The sequence below is a fragment of the Calonectris borealis genome, chromosome 4 (genome assembly GCF_964195595.1).
Source record: "Calonectris borealis chromosome 4, bCalBor7.hap1.2, whole genome shotgun sequence".
NCBI classification, from domain to species: Eukaryota; Metazoa; Chordata; class Aves; order Procellariiformes; family Procellariidae; genus Calonectris; species Calonectris borealis.
Window position 1 is genome coordinate 48545743 of NC_134315.1, and position 13985 is coordinate 48559727.

General features: G+C 36.5%; 1 protein-coding gene across 2 annotated transcripts in view; it reads right to left on the reverse strand.

The window, feature by feature from the left end:
- Positions 1–3283: 3283 nt before the first annotated feature.
- GUCY1B1 (guanylate cyclase 1 soluble subunit beta 1) overlaps positions 3284–13985 on the reverse strand; it is a 48446-nt gene continuing 37744 nt past the window's right edge. Inside the window, exons 8-14 of one of the 2 annotated variants that reach the window (XM_075149441.1) lie at positions 13787–13920; positions 12772–12969; positions 10675–10912; positions 9696–9836; positions 8408–8562; positions 7964–8090; positions 3284–4613 (exon numbers count right to left, since the gene is read on the reverse strand). In XM_075149441.1, the coding sequence (XP_075005542.1) occupies positions 4590–4613; positions 7964–8090; positions 8408–8562; positions 9696–9836; positions 10675–10912; positions 12772–12969; positions 13787–13920 (1017 nt within the window). In that variant the 3' untranslated portion in view covers positions 3284–4589. Of the gene's footprint in view, positions 5003–7963; positions 8091–8407; positions 8563–9695; positions 9837–10674; positions 10913–12771; positions 12970–13786; positions 13921–13985 lie in introns of both variants that reach the window. The other variant, XM_075149440.1, reaches the window with a different exon arrangement.

Genomic DNA, 13985 nt, shown 5'->3' on the forward strand with positions numbered 1-13985 from the left:
CCTTCCTGGAGGATGTCCTTTATATGTGTGTATATATAAATAGAAGGTACATGTTATATATATGTATATAAGAGCTAAATTGACTTTTCTGGGTGCTAATAAACCATTGCTGCCAATGACGCCTTTGTGAGGTAAGAATAAAAACATGTAGTTCCTCTAAAAACAAACAAACGAATGAACAAAATATAGCCCAACAGCAGCAGGGTGAATGAACAGCCTTCTGTGCAACGGTTTTTATTACCGTACTCAGGTCTAAGACACATACTGCTGCCTCCTGTTCCTACAAACCTGTAGTGAAGGTGAACAAAAAGTCCCCAGATCCTGCAAAATTTAAGTGTCTATTCAGCTGGACTTAGTGGATAGTCCCAACAGAAATCGCAGCAATAAGGATAAAGGCCACTACTTTAATGAATAATGCATCACTCTCTTACATCATCAAATTTGGGGGCAAGGGAGAAACACTACACCTCTAAGACCATTACAGCTAAGCTGGTGATGGATACAGGAGGGAAAAGAATTGGACTATGAGCTGTGCAATAGCTCGTGATATCAATCAGGGAGATCAGAGCTGCAGTCCTGACATTCAGTCTTCTGTTCTAGCTGCTGACTTGTTTGCGCTTTCCAGCTACATCCCAATTATGACATCTGTAGATGTGTTTGCCAGAATGGCAAAGTTTGCAAGCCCACACTCTCCTAAAAGAAAATGGAGTTCTGCTTGTGTAGCTTATTGTTTGGTCTGTCCCCATGTGTAACTTTTCAGAAACATATATGGAGTTAAAACCAGCAGTATTCCACCCGTGCCCTTCCCGTTTCTTGAAGTTTCAAGACAGTTTTCAAGTTATTCTTATTTATAAAGCCTTTCTAGTTCCCTAACCACAGTAGTACAACATTTTAATTTCCTTTTGTAAGTAAAAAATTGTGATAATATGTAAATGGATATCCAAATGAGTGTCTCATTCATTGTTTATCATTCTGTTTCTTCCCCCAAAATTATCAAACATGAAATTATGTTCCCCGAGTTTGTTCCCACTGAGGACTGGGTTTACAGCTTTTACCTTATGACATACAAACATAAATAAAAATTGACCGCATAAGGCTCATAACTTGTCATCCCAACAGAGCCTATGAGAAGTGATTAAAAAGTAAATATAGTAATAATACATCCCTCTTACTATGCTAGAATTGATAATATTTTGGCTAAAAAAGTAAACCCATATAAATTTTAAAAAATCAAGTTTTTATAGAATTCCACATGGGGAAGGTCAATGAAAAGATCAGCATCTAAAAATATGGGCCATATTATCAAATGGCCTCAGCGGTTGCGGAAGTCTTTATGATGTAACTTCTAAAGATTGACAGTGTGCGCTTAATAAGCTTGCTTCAAAATTTACTGAAGCCAGTGAGAGCCCTTCTGCTGTTTTTCAAGCCCTGTATTAGGGAAAAAAGGGAGTATATTATCCAAGAAACTATCCTAGCAACAATCAGACTGCTCAGCCTTGCATTATGGAAGCCAACCGCAGTGCCAAATTTAAGATAGCAGTAGAGTAGCAGAGTCCCCTGCATGGCCACAGTGTTAGCTAATAATACCACAGAAACCTGAATTATTTTGTTTATCTGAATTCAAAGGAAAGTACATGATCCAGAAGATTACAAATTTGCAATTCCATTGCTGTTTTTCCCTTTCTTCTCCTTGTTTCAACTTTTTCACGAAAAATACTAACATAAACCCAATGCATTTGTAAATGCCTTTGAAACAGACTTTGGTAATTATTCTGCCTCATGTTTCAGCTAGAGAGCTTCTATTGAAAAAGTAAATCACTATAGTTAAATAAAAGAGGCAACAGAGCACACATAAAAGAACTAAATACCTGCAGAAGTTCTTAACTGTTATCTGAGAGTAATATTTAACCAAAGTATAATTTCAGTAGCTGAATGTGGCATTTAAGTGAAGACCAGTTTTAGTAATAAAAGTGGTTAAGTGCCTAAATCGTACTGGTTTCCTTGAGATAAAAAGCTCTTATATATACACGAAATATGAGCTATTATTCTAGTTGTCCTGGTTTCGGCTGGGATAGAGTTAAATTTCTTCCTAGTGCTGTGTTTTGGATTCACTATGAGAAGAATGTTGATAACACACTGATGTTTCCAGTTGTAGCTATGTACCTTGTCAAGGACAACTACCCCCTGCTACCAAGCTAGACTGGGAGGAGGGAACACAGCCAGGACAGCTAGCCCAGTTGACCAACGGGGTATTCCATACCATGTGACGTCATGCTCAGTAGATGAATGGTAGGCGTGTTCCAGTAAGTAGCGATCGCTACTTGGTTATCAGCCAGCACGGGTGGTGAGCAATTGCATTGTGCATCACTCATTTTGTATATTCTATCATTATTATTATTATTTTCCCTTTTCTGTTCTATTAAACTGTCTTTATCTCAGCCCACGAGTTTTTCTCACTCTCACCCTCCCGATTCCCTCCCTGCCCCACCAGTGGGGGGAGTGAGCGAGTGGCTGCGTGGTATTTGGCTGCCTGCCAGGTTAAACCACGACACTAGTGCTTTAGGAAATTGGTTATGTTACAGAGTAGCTTAACAGGAGCTTTAATACTTTGAAATAATTAAGGAGGTAAAATATAAACTCAGAGCATTATTTGAGTTTTCTGGCATGCCATCTTCCATCAGATTGAAGCGTAATACAGGAACTTCAGTTACTTCACATCCATTTGCATGTATTATGTCAATGCACAACCACAGCCATCACAAATTCCATGTCTTTAGGAGCCACCATCCAAGTTTTGGTAAGCTTGATCAACTTCAAGTGCAAATTGCTGTTGTGTATTAGAGCAAGGGCAATCTCTCATGGAGTGCTGGGATGCATTGCTGTCCAACAGTGAGATGATGGAAAGGAATGTATGTGGTTTCCTCTCTTCATTTCCCATTCCTAAAGCTTTGACTGGTAATGTACATCCTGCTCAAAGTGGATAGCTAATAATTTTTGATTGTTAAATATTGTCCAAGAGTTTCAAAGAAATGTATGCATTTTTGTGACCTTGTCTACTATTTTTGGAGCATTAATTTACACAGTTTGAACACTACTTTAATCTGAGGGTGTGATCCATTAACCTGAATGTGGGAGGCTCTTGGACATTTGCAAACATTGGAACAATGACTCGATAAATTATTTAAACTCGGACTTCAAATTATGGAATGGAGAACATACTTGTTTTCTATCAAACAATGAAATACAGCTTTCACCGAAAAGAAAATCCCAAAATTTCTGTAAGTCAGTGGAAAAAATAATTTATTGCAATTTCTTTTGCACATTAACATAAAACATTTATACATATATATTCTGTGCTGATAAGGTATACTAGATATAGACAATGTTTATACACAAAGTAATTGCACCATCCTATTTTATAATGCAAATATTCAGAAATTATGAGTCAGATAAGAACAGGTATTATTCACATAAAAATGCACTGTATGTTGAAGTTATGGAAGGTCTACACATCTGAAACCTTGTCCACTTTTACTAACTTTTATCAGCTGATAAAAGACACCATGTCCCCTTAAAGCTTTACATCCCTTAATTATGCCATGATGCCTAGAATATTATCAGGTCCTCCCAAGGAATAAAGTAAGATTATTTCTGAAAATGAGAGAGACCAAACCAAAAGGCAACCATGACAACCGTGTCCCAGCAGCATGCCTTTCAATTCTGGGAGCTCCATCAGAAAAGAATCAAAACACTACAGGTGGTCTAAAATTGTCCAGCAATCTATTATTATTATGACAAATTAATTTAGTTAATATAAATCAATGAGAAATACATTGCAAGTGAACAGCATTTCAGTACAAGTACATTGGCACGTGGTTCAAATGGCAGTATCAGACAAACAACTGCCCCCTTTCAATATAGAAAATGTTTACATAGTGTCTAGAAAGGGAAAATGCAGGATGATATCAAAAGAGGAACCTTTTTCTAACAAGGAATTTACAGTGCATCAAGTGTTAATTCACAAAATGAATGGGAAGCATGGTAACAGCAGAACTAAGTCTGATAAACAACATTTATACAATAATTTTCATAATGCTGCTTTAGTATTATTTTTAAAAATAATTCTTCAGGTTCATTGTTCCGCCCAACAACTGAAATACCTGTCTTTCCAGAAATGTCACTGATTCACGTAACCACTATACTTCAGAGATGAAGATGAAGATGTGAAGCATCAGATTGAAGTGGTTAGTTGTGGTGTGCATACTACAAAATTTTATTCAGTATTATCTTGGTGGTAGACAGGGCCACATGACTGACGTGCAAAAAATGCATATCAAAAAAAGGAAAGCTTGCAATACATGCTCACAGCAGAGATACAACAATACCAAACATTAGGAAAAAAAAAATAGGAAGCGAGCCTGGAGAAAAATGGTGAGTATGATTTCAGAAGTAGGGCAAAAGACAATGTAATGCACATGGCAATGGGAGATACGACATCAAATAACATCCATAACTCAACCTTACTGCCTGGCACGCTATTTGGAGACAGTATTGCACCCTATTCAGCGTCCTCTTCCTCTTCCCTCAGCTCAGAAAGCATCTTGCTTTGCCTCCTTGAGTGCATGCAAGTAGAATTTGAGAAGTAAGGGATTTTATTTGAAGCAACAACATGGTGGGTCAATGCAGTGACAAAACACATTTTACAACTTGCAACTGATATCAGTAAATAATAAAAATAATAAAACACAGCATAGGTAACACAGGTATTTCTTTCGTATGTGTTGTATGTAGGACGGTAACAATTCCTACATTCACTGATGAACTGCTAGCTCTGACTGAGATACTTTAACTTGTTCCCATCAGTAATGTGGGGACAGGGCAGAAGAGAAAGATATTTGAAAGTGGGGAATGATGGAAACCGCAGTCAGACATCTGAGGCTTTCTGCAAGCTTTATTTTTTACAACAAATCTGTTTCTCAAGAGAGAAGCTGCAGCTGAACCTCTGTTAAAATAATAATGATAGTAATAATTAATCTTATAACATGCAAACAAGCGGATGCAAAATGAGTAATTGGTCACAGTTGCTTTTGTTCTATGTATATTTCTGATGCAATTCTAATTTTTGCTGTAATGGTATCACAGAAGAGATACTTAAGTGGAAAAAAGTAAAGGAGCAGCACTCCAAACCAACACTGTTTCTTGTAAATCATGTCTTTCTCAGAAGTAACTACTGCTCATGGTGACTGATACTAGAGATGCCAGCTCAGGAACCAAGTTTGAGGTATGCTGAGCTGCTCCAACCCTATCATTTTCTACAGGCCTAGCAGAGAGACAGCATATTTTAAGCCTTGGTTTCACATCTCTATGCCACTGTAAGTATTTTGCCCTGTTTCCTCACCATATATTAATTACTGGGCTTCACGGTAAAATATTATGCTGACAGATTTGCAAATGCTGAGCTAATCACTCTCTAAGGGATATAATGAAAAGGAGAATATATCACTAATGTGAATCTATCCTAGATTTAAAGATATTGGAGGTAGAAAACTTCACAGTAAAAGAATAATCAGCAGAAATATCTTCAGGATGATTTAAGAAATGTTTTCATGTTTACTTCTATAAGCCACTTCTTGCAATATTCTGGAGTGACCTTTCAAGAAATTTACCATATAGTTTCTGAATATATGTTAACATGCCATATTTGTTGTTATGAACAATGAAATTAACGGCACTGCACATGATAATCCGTTAGCGTGTGTTTGTGTTTGAAAGGTCAGAGAGAATAATATTCTGAAAAGAAAACCAAGACTACACCCTTGCCTAAAGCGAAGCGATTACTCTAAGGTAATCAAACATAAAAGCTGGTTATCTGATTTCCGCTTTTGGATTACAACTATTATGTACAGCCTATAAAATGCCAGAAATAACATGAAGAATACCTTCACAAGACAAAGAGAAACTGCAAACAGTTCAGAAAATCTTAAAGGAGTAAAACTCAGTGCATCTTTTTATGTATGGACAAATGAATTTGTGCAGGGAGTGAAAAAGAATTAAAAGATTAGAGGATTATATTCTTTCACTTTTCAAAATCACCTCTGACAAAATGATTATCAATTCCAATCACCACATGAATGTATCTTTCTCCCAAACTTACTACAATTTAGAAGAGATACCTGTGATGGGAAAAGTCTTTCTATCTATAAGAATTACATGTATATCTGAATTTCAGACTTAACAAAAACTAACAAAAATTAGAGAGACTTTTTGAGTGTGCTTAAACTGTGAGTCTTAAGTGCTCCTGAAAATCAGGCTGACAGTATTTTTCTGCCGGGTTTATTCCTGCCCCCATGTCCCCCTCTACAAAGCTCCATTACTAGATAATAGTATCAGCAAGTACCTCTCAGGACTGCTGTGAGGATTAACAAAACCAATAGTTGTACAAGATCTCTAAAAGGAAATGGCAATGTTTAAAATTCTAAACTAGCTGAACCCTATATTCATATTAAACAGGTGTGAGGCTGAAACAAGGAAAATACCCACGTTCAGTACCTTTCTGAAATTTTACATTTAAAATTACAATGTGCCCTGCTACAATTGACAGGACATAACTTATAATGCAGAAAAAAGTGAAAGGTGATTAATGAAAATACATTTTAAATACAACTATAGATTTGAAAGAATGATAGCCATGTGAAATTATAGTTAATCTTGATATAGAATAAAAAAAGAAAAGTATTATCAAAAGGGCACCCAGAATATTATCGTAATATATACTAAAATACAGACTTCAGCAGAGTTAAAGTACAGGCTCTGCCCTGAAGTTTAATACTGGGGGTTAATACTGGCAGTTACCATTAAAAAGTCAGTATTCATATACTTGGGTACCAGTGGTAAAAAATCTGGATTAGATCTGCTAAAGAGCCCAAAGAGTTTAACAGCCTAATTTTCATTTTCAGAAGCACATGAGTATTCAGACACGTAATTAATTTCCTGTGACTTTCAAGAATTATTTCAGCCAAGGTAATTGATGACTTTCATTATTTTAGTCAAGTGTATTTTTAAGATTAAATACATTAGCTTAAAACTCTCTCTTTTTGTATTACTTCAGGACAAAATTCAAGCGATGCAAATTACTTTTACCCTTTTTTCCTCCCTGTTGCCAACGGGTGGAATGTATGCAACTGCTTAGCTATGGCAAATCAGCTGGCATACTTTACCTGATGAAGTGTCTAAGTTTGTAGCACAATTATGAGGCTAGATCTCATTGGCTTTTAATGAGATTTTGGTTAAAACATGCCCAGACTTCTGAAATTGAATAAGCTTAAAGAACACTCAGTGCTTGAAGAGATTTACCCTACATCATTTTGAGAAGAGGATTTAGGCTCATACGTCATTTAGAAGAAATAGTTTTCACCCTGTATATTTCTAAAGCAAGACCTTTCTCATGCAACAGCCTCTGAACAAGCAGATCCATCTGGGGTTAACAGACCACCATACACATCAGGTGTGAATCTGCCTGCAAGTAGTTGCTGGACTGTTGCCTAAATATTTGAAGGCACATTTATTCTCTCACTGTAAGAAAGCAAATGGTGAATTTTGAAGTGCTGATAACCAGACATGTCAGCTAAACAGAAATTTACATTATATTGCAAAATCTAGAACAGTGGAGAAATCCGTAAGAGGGAGATATAAATATTTAAACACTTGGCATTCCCTCAAGGACTTTTTAAAATATAAAAGTATTTTTTTCAGGGACTGCACAAACTGCAAAGACAAATAATCAAGGACTTTAATGTGCTGTCAAGATAGTAAATGCACTGATGAAATAGTGTCGTACAAAACTTCATTTTTTTCTAGGGAACATTTAGTTTTGCAAATGCAAATGGATCTCAGTGGTTTAGATTAAATTTGTCATGTTTATGCCTTGTTTAAAAAAAAAAAATTACACTCTGGTTAGTCATACCTCTGTCTCTGTACTCTTTCTGGACAAAAACCAAACCTGCATTGGTTCTTTTTTACCCTTCATAGAAACTGGACCCCTGTATTCCAGGTGGAACTGAGGATCTGAATTTTCTGGTGTCATAAGACACCTGAAATTGAAAGAGAAAACATGTAAATGGATGTACTATGCATGCATGCCACACACTATATAAAATATTAAACATGCTACAGATATGTGAGCAAATTAACAAAAGCGTAAAATCTATCTCTAGATCATTATTATACTTGCATACCGATAACGGCATATGATAATATAGTCTGCCACACAGTTTCATGAGAACTCATGTACTTAAATAATGCGTTACACGAGTCCTGTCACTTTCAACTCCAAAGACACTTTGATGTTATGCTGACAATGTGACTTCTTTTAAGATGTCAACACCAATAAAGATACTGCATCACTCACCTGTAAGTATATTCAGAGACGTTGATCTTTCCCTTTTCTCCGGTAGTTTCTGTTCTGCTTGTTAGATTGACAGTATTTCCAAAGAGACAGTAACGTGGCATCCTTTGGCCTATGACACCTGTGACTACCTCACCGGTATGGATTCCTATTGTTATCTTTAGAGAGAAAAAATAACTATTCAAAATCAGCATAACTAATCTGATGCTTCTGACTAAATACAGGTATTATGCTATTTCTATCTACCAGAGTTTATTTTTTCAATGTGCCACTCCTGCTTCTGTGTTTTGTGTCACTTTTTTTTATTGTAGTGCAGTGTCATGGCTCTGCCTCCCACATGAAAGAACAAACTCCATATTTTTCCAGCATGCACCATGCCATGCTGCTATTATGTACCATGAAATTAAAAAAAGTGGAAAGAGAGGCATACTCTGCAGGTCTGTGTTTAATGAGTGCTCAGAAGATGCAGAAATGGATGGTGTAGGTCAAGAAAAAAGATGTTTCTCAGAAGAAACATCATGGTATTTTGCATTTAAAAGCTCAAGAGATAGGACAGGGGTTTGGAGAAGCTCATTCTTATAGCACATTACAGTTACTGTAAAGCCCCAAATCAAACCTTCTCACTTCTTTGCCCAGTGACAAAGTGAAGTACACAGATCTAAGCTAGGTGTTAGACCAATAACATTCATGTAAATAGAAATATGCATCACACTCATTACTTATTTTGCTCTCACAGCCTTCTGATGAGGACAGGTCAATGAAGCCTTCCCAGTTCTGTATTAATGCCACAACATCTTCATAAAATCCCACAATGAGTGAACTTCCACTAAAATACATTGTTGCCAGTAATCATTGCCATAACTGCCTACGGAACTGTATTTTTCTTTTTAATGCAATATTTTCTCATGCTGACGTGAGGATCTAAGTGTGATCAAAAATATCAGTGAGGGAATATTATTGTTCTGTTCATTGAGATGAAGAAGACTCAATGAATTGTACTTGATGAGCAATGGGAATTTGTTGATTAGATTGAAATGATCAGAAAACAGACATAAATGATGCAGACCTAATTTAGTCCTTTAAAAGGTTAAGCACAATAATTAGATTTTAAGGTCTGGGAACTGCACGTGTCACATCTACATGTGACTTTTCATACTATTTGTAGATACCAGTCTCAAAATGTAACAATAACAAAGTTTGCATGGACTGGGACTTGAGCATTATCATATTTCAAGGCATTATCATCATATCAAAGAATGGGCTCTTCATTCAAGCCCACACACTTACTAACCTGTACAGGCTCACCATCTACTTGAACTTGGCCTGCTATTTCCATCATATCCAATGCCAGGTGGCAGATAGATCGTGCATGATGAATGCAAGGCTCTGGTAGACCACTCACTGTCATATACTTGTCCCCAACTGTTTCCACCTATCAAGATACATATTTTTCAATTACTTTATTATCATGGGTTTTAGAATACTAGAATGGACGTAGTGCTTCCTTCAAGACTGCTTGTCCTTTCAAATAGTTTCCCTTCACTTCCATTCAAATCACTCTAATTCCCATCATCGCTGCTTGTTACTGAAGAGAATTTATTGTATGCCCACAATGTAACAAATTAAAATGACACTGTGATTGTGTGAACTTGAGCCTCTCTTTTGGGGTCTTCTGAATTTCTGTAGAAACTGAGCACTATGTTTATTTTGACTCACACCCCTGATTCACTTGGTACAGGACATAAAATTGATTTCTAGTAAAAGCTAGGAATGAATCTTATACATGTAAACACACAAGCATACACATATATATGGGATATCTCTCTCTACCTATCTACCTGCTACCAGCTGCTTCTGCAGCTACACCTCATTCCTAATGAAAGAATGAAATTCACATTGAATAACTAAATAATAAGTTATAATTTACAACCAGGAGAACCAGGTATATGACTGAAAAACTTAAAGCACAGGGTCAGCCGAACCACAAACTGCTTGTATAAGTGTTCACATCTGCTAAACGTGGAAGTAGATTTATATATCCACCTAACGGGTGACTGTGCAGAAATCCTGCTGAGAACTAAGCCCTTTATGTTCCTTCACACATTTAGAGATAAACATACTCTTCTTTAGCTATCAGGTAACACAGTTCGAAGACTGAGAACATAACTCTTTTTTCAAAAAAGCCTAAAATCGAAAGGATGGAAAAGAGTGACATGATAGTAAATTATTGAAAAGTCACAGATTAAATACTTCGAAAAACTTCTGCTTACCTTATAAACAAATGGATTCCTTCGTGAATCAGTCAGAATATCAAATCTCGTGTAAAGATCATTTAAAAGATTAACAATCTTCATGGCTCCCTCTCCAGAGGCATGTTTGCTACAGAAGGCATTGAATCCAACAATGCCACTGAAAAGAATGGTTACATTGTCATACCGCTTAGCTGGAACAGGACGCTTGTGTCTCAGCTCATTTGCCACTGACGGTGGTAGAACAGAGTACAGTAATCTAAACGTGTAAGAAAAGAAAGGCACAAGCAAAACAGAAAGAATGTAGAGAATGGTCTTTATATCAGCACTCTTCAAATATTAACTTAGTACCTCCCCTAGGGTTCATAACATACTTGCATCATCAAAGAGCAATATAAAAGATGTTTACTGAAGAATATGTTATTTGGGAAACACGAACTGATCTACATCAGCATACCTAAAGCCATGACATTTCAAACACACATTAATACATCTAAATTACCAAAAATGAGGCATATATTAGTAATTCTTCTGACATGATCTGTTAATAGTGTCTTGGATCATTTTTCATTATTGCTTAAGCATTTCTGCCATATCCTCAGCTCATATAATCTGGTTTTGCTCACAGAACCATAAAAACTACAAAAAAGGCCATGAAGAGATCAAACGGTTTTCCACCTTTGATCAATTCATGCATTGCTAAATGCTTCCTCTTCTGTTGAGAATGCTGCTCTTAGGGTTTATTGCATGTTTTTTTAATTAATAGTCTGTGTGACGTATTAACACTTCATATTACAAATCATGAAATAAAATCCAAATCACACACAGAGAACTTCACCGTACTCTCATGTGAATTCCTTCAACTTTCTAACTGCCATCTTAAGGTGTATTTCCGTCCTTACACAGCTAAGTGGGCAAGCTGAAGATCTCTGAATGTTTCACAAATCTTGAGCATGATTTTGTACACAGCCTCCTGCACAAACCTTCATTAGTTGCATTTTTGGCAAGTTCACTACTGCATGAGTTATAATTAGTGAATAATTTTGGCACACGATATAGTAACTGACACTGTCTGTTCCAGCGGCTGCCAAGAAGGCTAGAATTCCTGAAGGTAAGATGGCTTTATAAAGCAAGTCAACAGGAATGAATAGAAAAAATATTTTTTAGGCTTCTTTTCTCTCTGACTCTTCCATCCATCCCTTTCAAGTCCTTTTACAATAACTTCCATTACTCTACCACAGAAAAAAAAAATCTGTCAAAAGAATTCATCGCACAACAAATGTGCTACCGCTAAACAAGTATAATCCACAAGAATTTCCTCTATTACAGAGATAGGAACTATGTTTTATAAACGAGAGTCAACCATCAACCCCACACTGCCTGTCACACAAACTTTTGTTTAATTTACCTGCCAGTAGTCCTTGAGCTGAGCTGCCATAGACTAATGCTATGAATCTGATTTTATAGTTACCTGTAGAAACGGATTTGGGGCCCAATGCATATACTTTATTATTGTTTGTTATATACTTATATCTAGATAGTAGTATTATCTAGATAGCCCCAAATACATTTCTACAGGTAACTATAAAATCAAATTCATAGCATTAGCCTATTGCAAAACTTCACCTTTACATAGACGATTTTCAAGGCTTGGAAGATATGTTTTTCTGTTCTATTAACCTGTGAGCATGGCAGTCCAGAAAGACAAAGTGATCTACAGCTGGTTTACAGAACTCTGTCAAACAGTAGCATTTGGGCATTCATCAGATTCATCTTGGTTACAGGGACTGCATGTAAGAAAGTTTGCAAAACTACTGTTTTAGGTAATTTACAAAGCAAAAAAGATTGTCAGTTCACTTCTCACAACTTTCCTTATCAGGGAAGGAGCCATCAAAACACCGGTGCATGTGACAGCTTAGACTGCAGATGACATTTGACAATCTAAATAAAGAAATACCCCATGAGGCATTGAAGTAAAATGTTCTTTCTTGACTTCAAAATTATCAGCCCTGAATATCTCTTATATTCTTTCCAAGATTCTGTTATTTTTGAAGAAGGTAGCTGTAAATAATATATTGCTGTGACTGTTTCAGCTCAAAATCAGGATTTGGTTCTTACGTGTCTGTCTTTTTCTTTTCGTCTTCCAGTGCACGCAGTGTGTGCTGCAGTCTGTCAGTGAGGATCTCAAGCTCTTGAGTCAATTTATATTCCTCTCTGAACTGCTCTCCCAAAAGAACCAGATCACGGGTAGCATCATGCAATGGAATATCACTCAGATATAAACCTCTTCTGGTTAAATCATCCAAGTTCATCACACTGCAATGGGGAGAAATATATAATAATATGGGTGCAATTAAACTTGCCAAAGGAGCATTTAAAACTCAAATGAACAGCAGAGGCTGCTGAATAATAGAAGAAAGATTATGCTTCTGAACTTGTGATGAGCTGTACAACATATCCCTTCTACAAAATACCTTATTTGTGTTCATTCATGTTAACACATGGCTCTTGGTTTTTGCATTTAAATACAGAATTCTCATTGATGCGTTCTGTGGACATACCAAAGGTACACACCTCAGTACACAAATAAAAGTGAGATTACATTAAGGTAGCCTCTTCCTTTTCTGTCTTCATCCACTCTCTCCCTTTTACACAGGAGATTAACATATCATAACTGTATAATCTGATGTGTTAGCTCAACACGCTCTTAGCTAAAGAAGCCCTCCATTCAATCCCCCATTCCAACCACGTCTTTATAATCATCACTGTTCTATTACATTAAAACTACTGCAAAAATCTATGAATCCACATAGGAAACCAAATCATTGCGACATTTCTTAGCATCTCAGAGTAAGAAACAAAGGACAAAACTTGCCAAAAATCATGGAATCATGAGGAATTCCCATTTGTACAAACTAGGCCGGAGCATCCCAATATTTATATTGAATTATTTAATAATCAGTCAAGTTCCGATGTTTAAGTGCTCCTCCCTCTTTTAGTATAAACACATCAAAATCAATGAAATCAATACTTGAACCAATTAATCTCTGTAGTACTACTCTCATAAATGTTCTTAAAATTAGTAACTGTAAAATGAAAATCAATATTATAGAACTCTTAAGGATTAAAGTACCTTGGTGAACAAAGAAAGAGAATGCTGTCTGCTTCAGGCAAGTAGATCATTTGCCCTTTCAGGCGTAAGCAGCTGATTTCTGTGCCCGTCAGTTCATCTTCACACTCCAGCTTTTCCACATCCAACAGCCCCTCCTGGTGATGAAAAGTCACGATTATATAAGGGCAACGGTACATGTTGGAAAGCGTCGCGGTTCTGG